Source organism: Dendronephthya gigantea, unplaced genomic scaffold (assembly GCF_004324835.1).
Source record: "Dendronephthya gigantea isolate DGI-Jeju-01 unplaced genomic scaffold, DenGig_1.0 000082F, whole genome shotgun sequence".
NCBI lineage: Eukaryota > Metazoa > Cnidaria > Anthozoa > Malacalcyonacea > Nephtheidae > Dendronephthya > Dendronephthya gigantea.
This window is the reverse complement of record NW_021163092.1, coordinates 125,793-139,488: the sequence shown is the minus strand read 5'-3', so window position 1 is coordinate 139,488 and position 13,696 is coordinate 125,793. Positions and strand designations below refer to the sequence as shown.

General features: G+C 38.3%; 2 protein-coding genes and 1 pseudogene across 2 annotated transcripts in view; 1 reads left to right on the top strand and 2 right to left on the bottom strand.

Annotated features, from left to right (window-relative positions):
• LOC114532908 (nephrocystin-3-like) overlaps nt 1-13,696 on the bottom strand; it is a 49,773-nt gene that overhangs the window by 15,701 nt on the left and 20,376 nt on the right. The window lies entirely within an intron of this gene.
• Nucleotides 8,240-8,922, top strand: LOC114532906. The gene is made up of 2 exons (XM_028554492.1): nt 8,240-8,491; nt 8,724-8,922. The coding sequence occupies exons 1-2, from the start codon at nt 8,265-8,267 to the stop codon at nt 8,920-8,922; spliced, it is 426 nt and encodes a 141-aa protein (XP_028410293.1). The 5' UTR covers nt 8,240-8,264.
• LOC114532905 lies at nt 9,240-9,985 on the bottom strand (annotated as a pseudogene).

The window sequence follows — 13,696 nt, the reverse complement described above, 5'->3', positions numbered from 1 at the left end:
TGGATTAATTCCGCCACCGTCCTTATTTTTATCAGTTATCAACCTGGAACGAGAGTGATACCACGAGAAATTACCCGCAGGGATGAAAGCTTTGTAGGTGATTTAAAATGGAATCACCCGCCCTCGCGGGTAATTCACCTTTAAATTGCATGCCCCCGGCTAAAAAAACGGGTTTAATTTTCCAAACCTCATGATCACGTGGTAGTCACCCAGCTCTTTAATTGGTCAATCTTAATTTAAGGATTTTCTATCAAATAAGCACAGAAGTTACAGAGCAATGGACACAGATGTAATAAACCTATTGATGATAGCTCTTCAGTGAAGCCCATTAATGTCACTGCAAATCGTAAATCAGTAACAACAGGGGCGGGTGCCCATCTTTGCTATTTTTCAGACAAGAGTGTCACGCTAGCCGGAGTTAAATCCTGTATAGTATTAAATTATTACTATTATTATTTACGGCATAGTATTATTGTATAGTTCAGGCCTATACGACGACTTTATTAATGTCCGAATCTACAGTAAGACTTCATGTTCGAACTTCGAAACACATATTTTCAGCTGTACATCACCGCAAGTTTAGTTCTTTTAATTTTAACCGAAATTCCCTCGATGCTTTAAAATAAATGTTTTTTATTCAGTCATTTTAATTGCCCGAAAATTGCCTGTATTATTTATACAGAGTTTGGCTAAAATTTCTGTATTTAGCTACTATTGTTTAATTCTGATTCGTATTCCGTATTTTCAGTTAAAGAAATACAGTACTATAGTCTATATACATACCACACTTAAGTCAATATTGTCGAATATGATGCAGTCCAATCGCGGTGAACACGAAACCAATATATACTTTGAGTTTTAATGTGTTATATTTGTTGTATGCTATAATGTGCACTGTACACAAGTCAAATACATATGAACTCTAACTATATACTTAAAGGGCTTATATATACATGCCATGCCCAATTAACATATACATACATTAACATCTTTCTCCTCCAAAAAAAAATACTATAAGATTATTAACTAAATTATTATACGCCGTAAGAAAAATATTATAATAAAATAATAACAAACATAATGTACTATTTTCATTGTTCCTATTTCACCGGTCCAATTATAATAACAAATTATATCAGGTTCAACCTAATATATAGTCTTTATATTTACTAGGTTTATTACGAACTCTACCCGATCTTCGTAATGAATTTGTTCCTTCATTTATTCGTTCTTCTATTCCGGGCACCGCACCAGAGCTTTCACCACTCACACCTTCGACATTTTTTTCCACCAGAATATCTTCACCATCACTTTCCGGCAACGAAATGACCTCTATATCTTGATCGACTTGTTTTTCTAACTTCACCTTATGTATGTGTTTACGATTACGCCGCACTAATCCTAACGGCGTCTGCATAACACACGACCTTTCACCAGGTTTCTCAACTACTTTTCCATAGATCCATGGCTTGTTCTTCTCTCGCGGTTTCGCCCAAACATGATCCTTAATTTCCAACTCCTCAATTGGCTGTGATGCTTTCTTATCATATTGGATCTTTGACTGCCTTCTTCTCTTCCTAATATCTTCCTTAACCACGGAATCATCAACTGAACGTGGTCGTAACCGCGCCGATATTGCTGGAATAATATCCCTTAATCTTCGCGACATCAATCTTTCAGCAGGCGAATATGTATATCCTTGTTGTGGAGTATTGCGATATGCTAGCAACGCCAGATATGGATCTTCATGTCCAGACTTCTTCAAGATCTTTTTCGCCACTTTAACCGCCGATTCCGCTTTACCATTGCCTTGGCTGTAGTAAGGGGAGGATGTCACTGATAAGAATCCGTACTCTTTCGCGAATGATTTGTATTCAAAACTTACAAACTGTGGCCCATTATCACTAACGCACTCCTTCGGGATTCCATGTCTCGCAAAATTCTTTTTCATGGCTTTAATAACTGTATTGGCAGTAGTATTCTTCAAATAATCAAGCTCAATAAAGTCGCTATAATGATCAACCATCACCATGTAGTTCTTTCCATCTAACTGAAATAAGTCCACACTTATCTTAATCCACGGTAACTCAGGAACTTCATGTGACTTCATCGGCTCCCTCGGTTTCTCTCTCTGAAACTGGGCACAAACTCCACACGCATCACAACATTGACGAATATCAGCTGACATTCCTGGCCAAAATAGAACTTCTCGCGCTCGTCGGATGCTGCTATCAGCTCCTTGGTGAGCTTTATGAATCTTCTTCAACATTTCTTTTCTTAATGTCACAGGTATAATAACTTGATGCGATTTCAACAATACTTCTTTATAAACTGTAATTTCTTCTTTGAAAGACCAAAATGGTCGAAGACACGGTGATAACATTGACTTGTCCAACGGCCAACCGTTCTTTACCACTTCTACCAACTGCGTCAATGTTGAATCTTTCATCGTTTCTTCATGTACTCTTTTGAATGTATCATCTGACATCATAGACGGTTTTAAATCCATCTCCAAAAGTTCCATTCGAAATACGACTTCAGTCTCCAAATCTGAGGAACCAGTTCTTTCTAATGCTGCTCTTGATAAGGTGTCAGCTATATAAAGCTCTTTTCCTCTTTTATATACCACCTCAAAACAATATTGTTGAAGTTGTAGCATCATTCTTTGAAGCCTTCGAGGCGCATTTCCTAGAGGCTTCTTAAAAATCGTTTCTAAAGGTTGATGATCTGTCTGCACAACAATATCTTGTTTACCAAAGAGGTATTGGTGCCACTTTTTCATAGAAGTCACAATCGCTAAACACTCTTTTTCGATCTGAGCGTATTGCTTTTCTGTATTGTTTAATGTATGTGACGTGAAACAAACTGGCTTTCCTTCTTGTAGAAGCACTCCTCCAATAGCTTCGTCTGACGCATCCACTTGTAAGGTAACTGGCAACTTAACGTCATAATAGCGCAGACTTGTACTTGATGCAATGAGTCGTTTTGCTGCAACAAACGCATTCTCTTGAGCCCTTGTCCAATTAAATTCAACACTTTGTTTCACTAAATTTCGCAATGGTAACACCGTCTCACTTAAATTTGGACAAAATTTAGACAAATATTGACACATACCCAAAAATCTCTGCACACCAGCTTTATCCACAGGTCTTGGCATCTCACGAACTGCGCTGACTTTCTCAGAATCCGGTTTAATTCCTTGACTCGTTAGTTTGTGTCCCATAAAGGTAACCGAATCTGACTTAAATTGCATTTTTTTTTCTGACAGTCGAAGATCTTCATCTCTACATTTATTCAATAACGCGACCAGATTCCTATCATGATCTTCATTCGCTTCTTCTATTGTTTCACCACGTCCGAAAATGCAAATATCATCCGCGATATTAATCACGCCATTTAATCCTTCAAGGAATTCTTGTTGACGTCGCTGATACTCCTCAGGTCCCGATGAAATGCCAAAAGGCATTCGCTTATATCGATATCGTCCATTCGGGCCTTGAAATGCTGTAAGCAAAGATGAATCATAATCCAATTCAATATTGTGAAACGCTTCCGAAACGTCAACCACTGTAAAAACTTTAGCATTCGTTAGAAAAGGCAATTGCTCTTCAATGGTTGGTATCGGATAAACGGGTCGCCGTATGGCCTTATTTACAGTACGACTTGGGTCTATACATATTCGAATTCTCCCATCAGGCTTCTCGCGCACAAGCATATTTGATAACCATTCTGTTGGCTGCGTCACTGGAGCTATAGTGTCCTCCTCGCATAACCTCTTTAATTCTTCATTTACTCTTTCCAACTTCGCTACCGGTACTCTTCTCCGAGGGGCTTGTACAGGTTTTACATCTGAATCGATTTCAATATGCAATGGATCTCCAAGGGGTTTTCCTCTTCCAGGCTTGAATACTTCCTTATATTGTAAAAGAACTGATTCTCTAGTAAACTTTCCGATCAGCGGAAATTCTCCTGCAGTTTTTTCTTCACCACTAACATCAACAGCCTGAACCTCATCAGCATAAATCTTCAAATATCCTAACTTTTGGGCATCGCTCCTACTCAGTAACGCTGGTTTCCCTTTAGGCACATCGACAACAAGAAAATCCAGTAAATGAAATTTTCCCTTTACTTCACAACATAACGTGACCTGTCCCTTTGGTGCAATTTTCTGACTTCCATATGTGCATATTGTCGCCAATGTTTTCCTTAATTTGCATCCTGGAAAATTCCTCACCAACCAATCTACAGGAATCGTATTACAAGTGGACGCTGAGTCGATTTGAGCTTTAATGCTTCTGGTTTTGTCTCCTTTTAGCAACGCTAAATTCGCAAAGAATTTCTTTGCATTCGCATTACTTTTATTACTTTCCACGACAAATAGTTCTTCATCAGACTCGTCTTGAATTTGATTTGCTTTCTCTTGATGAACTCTCCCGGTACTGTTATTTCTACAAACTCTCGAAAAATGGCCCATTACGCCACATTTATTGCATTTTCTACGAAAAGCAGGGCAAAATTGTTGTCGCGGCTGTTTATGCTGATTACCACACCAAGAACATAATCTCGGCATTGTTTGCTGTGATATTACAAAATCGTCACGCCCACGGTCGCGGTTCGCTGACTGCTTTCTCTGGTTGCTTGAATAATTTACTTGCTCTTGTTGATTCCCCCTGGCATCTTTCATCAACTTATTCGTTATCGTTGTCGCTTCGTATGCTTTAGCTACCTCAACCACTTCTCGTAAAGAAACTTTCTGTCGTTCCCCATCTCTATGACGATGTCCTTTTCCGATTAATTTAACCCGAATTTGCTCGGACACCAAACCAGCTATAAATTGATCCCGCATAAGTTCGTCTTCAAAATTGTCATACTCGCATTGAGCTGCTTGATTTCTCACTCTCGATTCCCAATCTCCTATACTTTCGCCTTCTTGTTGAATCAATCGAAGAAACTTTTGTCGCTCACCAGAAACACCAATACTCGCTCCATAATAATCCTTTAACGCTTGAACAACACAATGCGGTTTCATCTGATCTGCTGCTGATAAGCCCAAACTATATTTCAAAACTGTTCTCGCCGACTTCGTTAAAGAAGCTCGTAAACAAGCCATTACTTTGTCAGGTTTAGTCCATTTTTCAGCATCTGTTTGTTTAGACGAATCGTACCAATTATTCATTACACTATAATCAATCAAATCCTCGATGTATACTTCTATATCACATTTGTCATCACCAGTAGCCTTTAGCATAGGAAACGGTAGGTTAACCGAAGACATAACTAATAAACTAAAATCCCACCGCTGCCACCATGTTATATTTGTTGTATGCTATAATGTGCACTGTACACAAGTCAAATACATATGAACTCTAACTATATACTTAAAGGGCTTATATATACATGCCATGCCCAATTAACATATACATACATTAACAAATGCATGGCTAAACAGGAACTGCTAAAAGAAAGAAATGTATTATCTTGAATCATAAAGCACTAAACCAGTCAATATTCAAATGATATAGCACCACGACATCACAAATGATATAGTATCAGAATAAGGCTTACCATGATGAAGAAATCCCAGTAACACCACAGGCAGCCCGGTCACTGCTGTTACTTCATGCTATTATATATGTATATAATTACAACAAGACGCCGGCTTAGGCGTACACTCGTGCTCTAGGGATTGTGTTCTAGGGATTTAATAGCATTACTTGAGGGACACAATCATGGCGTGTTGTGGGAACCTATAGCGTAAGTTAAGGCTTTGTGGTTACCCTGGGCCTGGGAGGACTTACACGACAAAAATGTATCACACAAGTATAAAATAATACATTTACATTATTATCACAATTCACAAATGCCGATTATAGGTAGCCCATAAACAATCCGCACGGCGTGACATATTACTGTGTCAATGCTTCTATTATATATTGACTGCAGACTGCAGTGTTTTAGTTCCGACGAAAGCTTTCAAAAATCTAGTTGTAATGGTATTGATTCGCATTGCTCGTAATGTCAGTCGACGGTTCAAACATTTAGGTATTAATAAGTGTGATTTATAAGCATTTGTAGGTCTAAAACAGCGAAAACATCGATCATATATCTTGCTTTCATATAGGAATTTAAAAATATACATCGCACCAAGGAATATGCATTAAATGTTGCACCGTAGTAATGTCTTCTATGCATATATATTTTGCATCCTTCGTATTGTTTGTAAAATGTGGTTTGTATTGTCGGATAATTATATCTCGTAATATACATCGCGCACCGTAGTAATGTCTTCTGTGCAATATATTTTGCCGTATTGTTTGTAAAAGTGGCTTGTATTGTCGAATAATTACATTTCGTCATACATTACTGGGTCAAGCGCGCAATGCATTCTGGGTCATCGAGGTCCAAAACGCGACCGACACACGACGAAACCTAGACTCGTGCCCTCCTAGAGCACGAGTAATAAGGCTGGCAACTCCCTCGCAAAAAATATAATACATACATTAATACCATCGCTTAAAACAAAATACTACGCTAGTTTCTTAAAAAAAAAACAGATACAACACCTAGGATATATTGACTATATTTATCTGTCGTTTTTAGACTTGAAAAAAACTCTAAAATGCTGAAATTTTGCGAATTAAAAGTGTATTTTCGTTGAAATTTTGCGAAACAGAGGCGGGATGCAATTTACTCGACAAACGTCATCATCGGAGAATTCGTCGGCAAACTTCTGATTGGCTGTGGCAAGTTCGGAAAATTACGAAGATCTTTTTTCTTGATTGAGTTGACCTTCGTATATAGTCAATATATCCAAGGTGTTTTGTATCTGTTTTTTTTTTAAGAAACTAGCGTAGTATTTTTGTTTTAAGCGATGGTAAATTGTGTATTATATTTTTTGCGAGGGAGTTGCCAGCCTTATTGTAATTCTATACATATATAATAGCATGACGTAACAGCAGTGACCGGGCTGCCTGTGGTAACACACACTATATATGTACTACGCAGCTTGCCTGCATGAGTGGAGTTGCATTGTGAGTTATGCATAAAATTGATTATGCCAAACACTAATACACTTGTGGGTCCCAACACTCAAGTACTTAGGCACTCAAACTCTAACTATTACATTGTTATAGGTGATTTCAATAGTTTTGTATAATAATTATCCCTGTATAATTATCGTTGATCGGAATTTGATCTAAAAAATTTCTATTATAATTATCTTATTATGCATGCGCGTGCATGCCATCAGCTTGACTAAAATGTTTGGCTCTGGCGATAATTTGAAAAATAAACGTTGTTTGCTACGTTCATATTATTAGCAAAATTATAGAGAACATTACAGTAAACATATAAAGCTCATCGCACACGTTTATCGTACGTTGCTGTAACGCTAATTGTCCGCCATTATTGAACATTGTTTGTTAGCGGGAACAAAAGACAATTGTGTTAAATACAGGGTGAGTAAAAAAACCTGACACCTTTGAAATTCAAATTAGCCGCGAACTTATGACTGGAATTTGACAATTCCCATGACAGAACCATGTGTACAATTAACAGGACGTGGTTAATTAATGCGAAAGTGTTTAAACCAATTAAACTAATTCAACCTGGCGCGTGTGCTAAAAAATATTTTTTATTTACAGAGCTTAGAATGCTTTTTAATTAACTTCCAAAGGGAACAAACTTTATGTTTTAGTTGAATTATTTGATATTCGTCGTATACCCATGAGGTATTTTAGGCAACTTCTGTCACATTACAGCCTAATTTGAATTTCAAAGGTGTCAGGTTTTTTTACTCACGCTGTATACTATACATTATTATTCTAAATAAACCATATAATCTAACAAAAACAATATAGGAATTCTACTGAGAGCTATTTGGCATAAAATCGACGAACTGAAAAACACCCGTGCGTTCACATGGTCACGGTTTAGAGCTAAGCCTAGGTCGAAACATAAACATTTGTATGGCTCGTTTGTGAATTTTAAAGGGGAAGTCATTGCTCAGGACAACTTAGGCTCAGATGAAAGATGATATCATTCTTACTTTACATACGAAGTTTTAAATCGCAAGGTTAAATAGAATTCAAGATATAAAGCAATAAAAACGCAACTTTTGCCATATTTGCCGCAGAAATTAAATACATGCGAGCGAACCTGCGATCTAGCAGCGGATTTACTCCGTGACGTCACTGCGCGGTTGAAAACATAACTAAGAGTCCACGCCAAGTTGCTTCTATTGAAAAAGCTTTACAAAAGAACAAATGGATATTTCAAACGGATCTTCAAGCGAAAACTCATTAAGTTCTGGTTCAGAAGACAGCAGGGACGAGTTCCAAGTTGAAGACCATGAAGGAATAATTCAACCGTACGCATTTGAGCCCGTTGAAGAAACAGATTCGGAGTCAGACAACATGGCTATTGATGATGAATCATCACAATCGGGATCTGGAAATGTAACAAGCAGACTCGCGGATATAGACAAAGACTGGTAATTTTACTCTATATTTTAAAAAACCGTAGGAATCGTAGTGGTGAATTATAATTATTAGTTGATAATTTACAATATGTCGGCGTTTTTAGTATATACTATAAATACAATCATGAACCGTCATTTTGTCTCCTCCAATATAATACTGTTTGTCGTATATTTAGAACGTTTAAATACACCCAAATTACCATAAAATAATGAAACCGCTCTAAAAATTTATTGTGGCTTTCAGGTGTCTTTGTAGTAACTGCCAGATTATGGACAGAGAAGAGGAATGTGTATGCTGCCAAGAGGTCTCAGCATGTGTTGGAAAAAATGAAGAAGTGGCACAGTTTGAAAATATACCCATTCCAGCTTGTATGCCTCAATTACTGGGTGCTACAGACTGCCTGGAATCAGTACAAACAACAATACGGCACAAGTGCCTATGAGGGACCAGAACACAAAAAACATAGACATGTTGCCTACAGGCAGCTTGTTCGGTGGTGTTTTGGGATAATAGGTAAAGAAATAAGGGTTCCTCTTCCTTCTTGTGCAGTAAGCTGCATTAGAGCACATTTCCCACCACCAGGGTTGGAAGATGATATGGTATTTGAAGGTTTTAAACATGCAGGTGAATAATATGGTAAGTTGTTGAGTCTTTATTCAGCTAGCTTTTTATTCAGATTGTGCCATAATCATAACCAGCAGGCTGCGAATAGAGCTTATGGTAGGTATCTACCTCAACTGTTTATGGTAGTTATCTGCTTCAAGTTTTCCCCATACGTGATCTATGTGCTGCAATCACATCATCTTTTTCAGGCCTTGGAGTTGGTGCAATGTTCTTTGGAATGATGCTAGGTGTTTTTTCCGTCAGGTCTTGCTGAAATAACATCACATCATCCATCAAATGCTGAATGAAATTAAATGCCTTATTTTCCAACACTGGTTTTGCGACCCAATTCTTGCGACCTTTAGGAAATGTGATCTTATATTTCTTCTCACCCTTGTTTTTCCTTGTTTAACAGTTGCATGGTTTCTTCCAGTGTTGGAGTTATGGTCAATTACCGCCAACTGCGTTCTAGCTACCATTCCCGGATATGAAAAGTGGGTGCGTTTTGGAACATACTTCAGCAGCAAGGAGTGGTATACTTCCAGGTTACCTGTATGGTGAAACTCAGTAAGTTTGGCAATATCCTTTAATAGTTTTTTGTTTAATACCACCTCTTCCAGGGCTATGTGTGGGGCAGATCCAGCCTGCAACCATTTGGTTTTACGTTCCTTGTTTCTAGATAAGCGCCCGTGTACACATTTACGAAAGTGCTTGCAATTTCTCCATCTGTGCTTATTTACAACATGGTACAAGATTGACACCCATTTCTCATGAAGCACTTCAGCATCACCAGCACAAGTCTGTGCACACCACCACAGATGATTGGACACTGACTGAATCCATTTCAGTAAGATCTCATTCCCCTTCTTTTTTGCTTTTTTTGTCAATTTTTTGTCACCCATTTTGAAAGATGCCAAACATCATATTGGTGAACTATTTGCGGGTATTTTTTCTCATCTCTGCTGTAATCTGTGTGTGCCGATCTGTTGTCAAAGATCTGATTTTAATGCCTTGACCAGTTATTTTGTTTATGGAGCTTTGACACCCTTCATTCTCCATTGCATTAGAGGATGAAACTTCAGAGACTTGAACAAGTGAGAAATCAACAATTTTCCCTGAAGTTTCATCCATCAATGTGTATGTGCCATACTTAGCACTATGACCTGGACTGTCCGATCGACCGTCGCCACATAAATCAATTGGATTATTCTCCTTCTTTATACTTTCCACAATTTCTTTCTGTTGCCTCTTATAACTTTTTTCGATTACTGGAAAAACAATTTCCTTTTGTACATTATAGAACTGTTGTTTGTTGACAAAATTGAGATTGAGGGCACTAGCAAACTGTTTGGTCGATTCATAGGAACCACCAGTGATTACAGTTGCAGCAGGGATCAAAATGTCTCCAGCTGGCTTGTTGTGCAACTCTGGTTGTGAATTCCACTGGTAAGTATGGTTGTTGAAACATGTTGCTTTAACTGTCACCATGCTACCTTTATTAGATTTTTCAATCTCACATAAGGAGCCACATTTTCTACATGAAATAAACAATTGATCTAGCATGCTCTCAAACACAATAAATTTTCTTTCATTTTTTTGGTCTTCAGCTTCAGAGTCATCACTGGTGTTCAGTTTTGGACAGACATAGTCATCATCACTATCTGAAAACTCATCTGTGCTGCTTGAACTGTATTCCGCATCTTGTTCTGATTCAGTAGAAGCGGTTGCTTCAAGAATGGTAATAGGTGTTGTAGGTGGAGTGACAATGCCACTGTTGTTTTTTGCCTGGGCAGGTGTCATGGGTGTGGATTTCTTCTTCCGTATGGCAAGAGTTTGTACCTGAATGGACCTCTGTAATGGCTTCTCACACTGAGTTTCTGCATCAAGCAATATAATATGATCACAATATGTTTCTGCATCTCGAGTTGAAAATCCACCAGTGTCATGTTCAGTGCTTGTGTCAGTGAACTCATCATTTTCTTCAGTGTTTAACAAGGTTGCTACTTCCTGTAAAACCAACTAATTTATAAATTAGGGTGAAAGACTAACTAACCCAGTATTTACTTTATAGGATACTTTGCCTACAATTTTGGGAATTTTTACTAATATTTATTGGGATTAAAAAAATATTGGGATTAGCATATAAAGAGCTAAGGCCTTGTAATAATGTAGTTAGTACGTACCTCGACTCTTCTAATTTTCTCTCTGATTATTTCCCTTTTTTGTTCCCGTCCTGGTTTTCGATGTACAAATGGAAATATCGATGGTACACTTCCAGCTTTCAGTGCTTTTTTTGTTTTCATGCCAAATAACTCTTTAAAGGACATTGGCAACGAAAATTTTTATTGCCCATTTCTATTATATGTACCTATGGAATACTTAATTCCCCATTTTCGCCTTACCATCAGGTTTTGATTTCGCTAAAATTTGAAATAAAGTTGAATTATTGTCCGCCATTTTGAAAAAAGATGTTCATGCTAATTTATGTCGGAATACATTACTGACGTCATTGGCTGGGTTCGGCCAAATAGATATCAGTTGAATACAACATTCCGTAATGATAACAAAGGGTAAAAGCAGTATAGGGAAGCGTAAATAACGGAAAATGTGTAACAATTAGGTAGCGATGTTCTCTGCAATAGTTTGCTCCAAATCTTAGTATATACGTTATAATAAGCGCGTATATTAAACGTGTATAGTTAAATGCGCTTACGCTTCAGATGCCGACTGCAATAATATATCTAATTTAGCAAGTGTTTATGTGCAACACTTTCGACTCTGTGGCCTTTTAAACGCGCTAACGCTTCCGATGCCGACGAAGTAATCTTCGGAAATATTTTAACGCAAACAAATCAAATTTGGAAAGTCTTCATGTGCAACACTTTCGCCGCTGTGCCGCAATTGTGAATTGTTTTGATCGGAAGCCGGGAAGCAAAGCTTGTGAAATAATATACAAGTCGGCATGACAAAATGACAGCACATTAGATCATATGTTGGTATTATGTTGACATGTGTTTGCATTCATGGTTTATCCGGATGCAGGTGCTGCTGCCGAAATAGCTGTGAAGCGCTTGTAAAAAGAGCGTATCCTTTCTCATTTTCGCATTCAGTCCGAAATGCGAAGGTGAAAACATGTATTGCCCGGTTTACGGTTGTAATAGCGACTTCAAAAAAAAACGAGTGCTATCAATTTCTTTCGGTTTCCAAGTGGAAAATCGGCAGCTCAGCAGAAGAGAAGAAAAATTTGGATAGATTTTTGCAAGAGGAAAGGTTTCGAGCCATTGGCGAACAGTAGAATTTGTTCTCTTCATTTCGCTGAAGACGCCTACCAACCTGGACATTCGCCACAATTTTTGAAGCAAATAGAGTGTCAGGAGTCGTTTCGCGTTCAGTTGAAAAGCGATGCTGTGCCAACCTTGAATAAACCTTTGCCTGAAACAGGTTCAAGTAAAACAAGGATTTTTACAGAAAAAAGACAGCGTAAAAAGGTAATATAGAAATATGACGAGAACGTTTCGTTAGGAAGTGTAGAGATTATAGTTGAGAGCCGTAGAGGCTTACATATGCGGTAAAATAGAGTTATTCACACATATAGCATGGTAGGCATTACTGAATTTTACGCCAATAACACAAACATTTGTAATCATTTATAGAAACTCGAAGACCTTCTAGAAGCAAGTAAATCTCCAAAAACGATTCATCTTCAAGTGAAAATGAATCCGAAGCCGAAGGGCCACAAAGTTTCTCTAATTTGGAGACGTTAGACGAAATACCCAACATTCAAAGCACAGAGGAAGACCGAGTGGAGAAACAGATGAAGATTTTAAACACAAGAGAAAGGTCAACACAAACAAGGAAAAAACAAGGGACCAGGTCGATCAGAACACAAACGACATCCACTTCGTTTTTGACCTCTTTGGAAGCGCAAACGGTTGTGAGCGACAGTGATAACATGCCTTCACGTGATTTTGAAACAGAAACACCAGATTTCGTGCAATCTACGATTACAGACGTTGACGTTGAGAGCATGAAGAGCAGCAGTTCAAGCGCAGAGCCCATAACAGTTGGCTTACATAGTGACTTTGACATTCCAGAGGAATCGTCGTCCACTCTCAGTGACGACAGCAGCGGAGAAGATACCGATTCTGACGAACGAAGAGTTCTAGAGCATGGCAAGTCCCCACAAGACCAGATCAAATTTATTGTCTTCGAAGAAGCGATTCTAGATGTCTTTGGTCAATGCGGTCAGTGTGGTGCAAAATGTGTTGTGACCATTGCAAGTCAAATTGGTTCCTCGTGTTGCATTGGTGTCACATGTACGGTCCAGCCTGAGCATAATTTTCAGTGGACGACTGGTCCCTCGTTATCCAAAATGCCAGTATTTCATCTGCTACTAGCATCTGGCATTCTCGCAACCGGAATGGAATCCTCAAAAGTTCTTCGTCTATTTCGTTCGCTGAACATTCCTAACCTGAAGCAACGGGAGCTGTCGAATATCTTAAAGAATTATGTCATTCCCTCAGTTTATGAAGTGTGGAAAGGGGAACAATCCGCTAGGTTACGGGATATAGGAGATGAACGAATTGTCATTGCATCGGATATGCGCGTTGATA

What these genes read in the sequence shown, in the direction of transcription:
- LOC114532906 (XM_028554492.1), top strand. Translation starts at nt 8,265, where the DNA reads ATGGATATTTCAAACGGATCTTCAAGCGAAAACTCATTAAGTTCTGGT. An exon ending in GCGGATATAGACAAAGACTG is followed by an intron (nt 8,492 to 8,723) that starts GTAATTTTACTC and finishes TGTGGCTTTCAG; the next exon opens with GTGTCTTTGTAGTAACTGCC.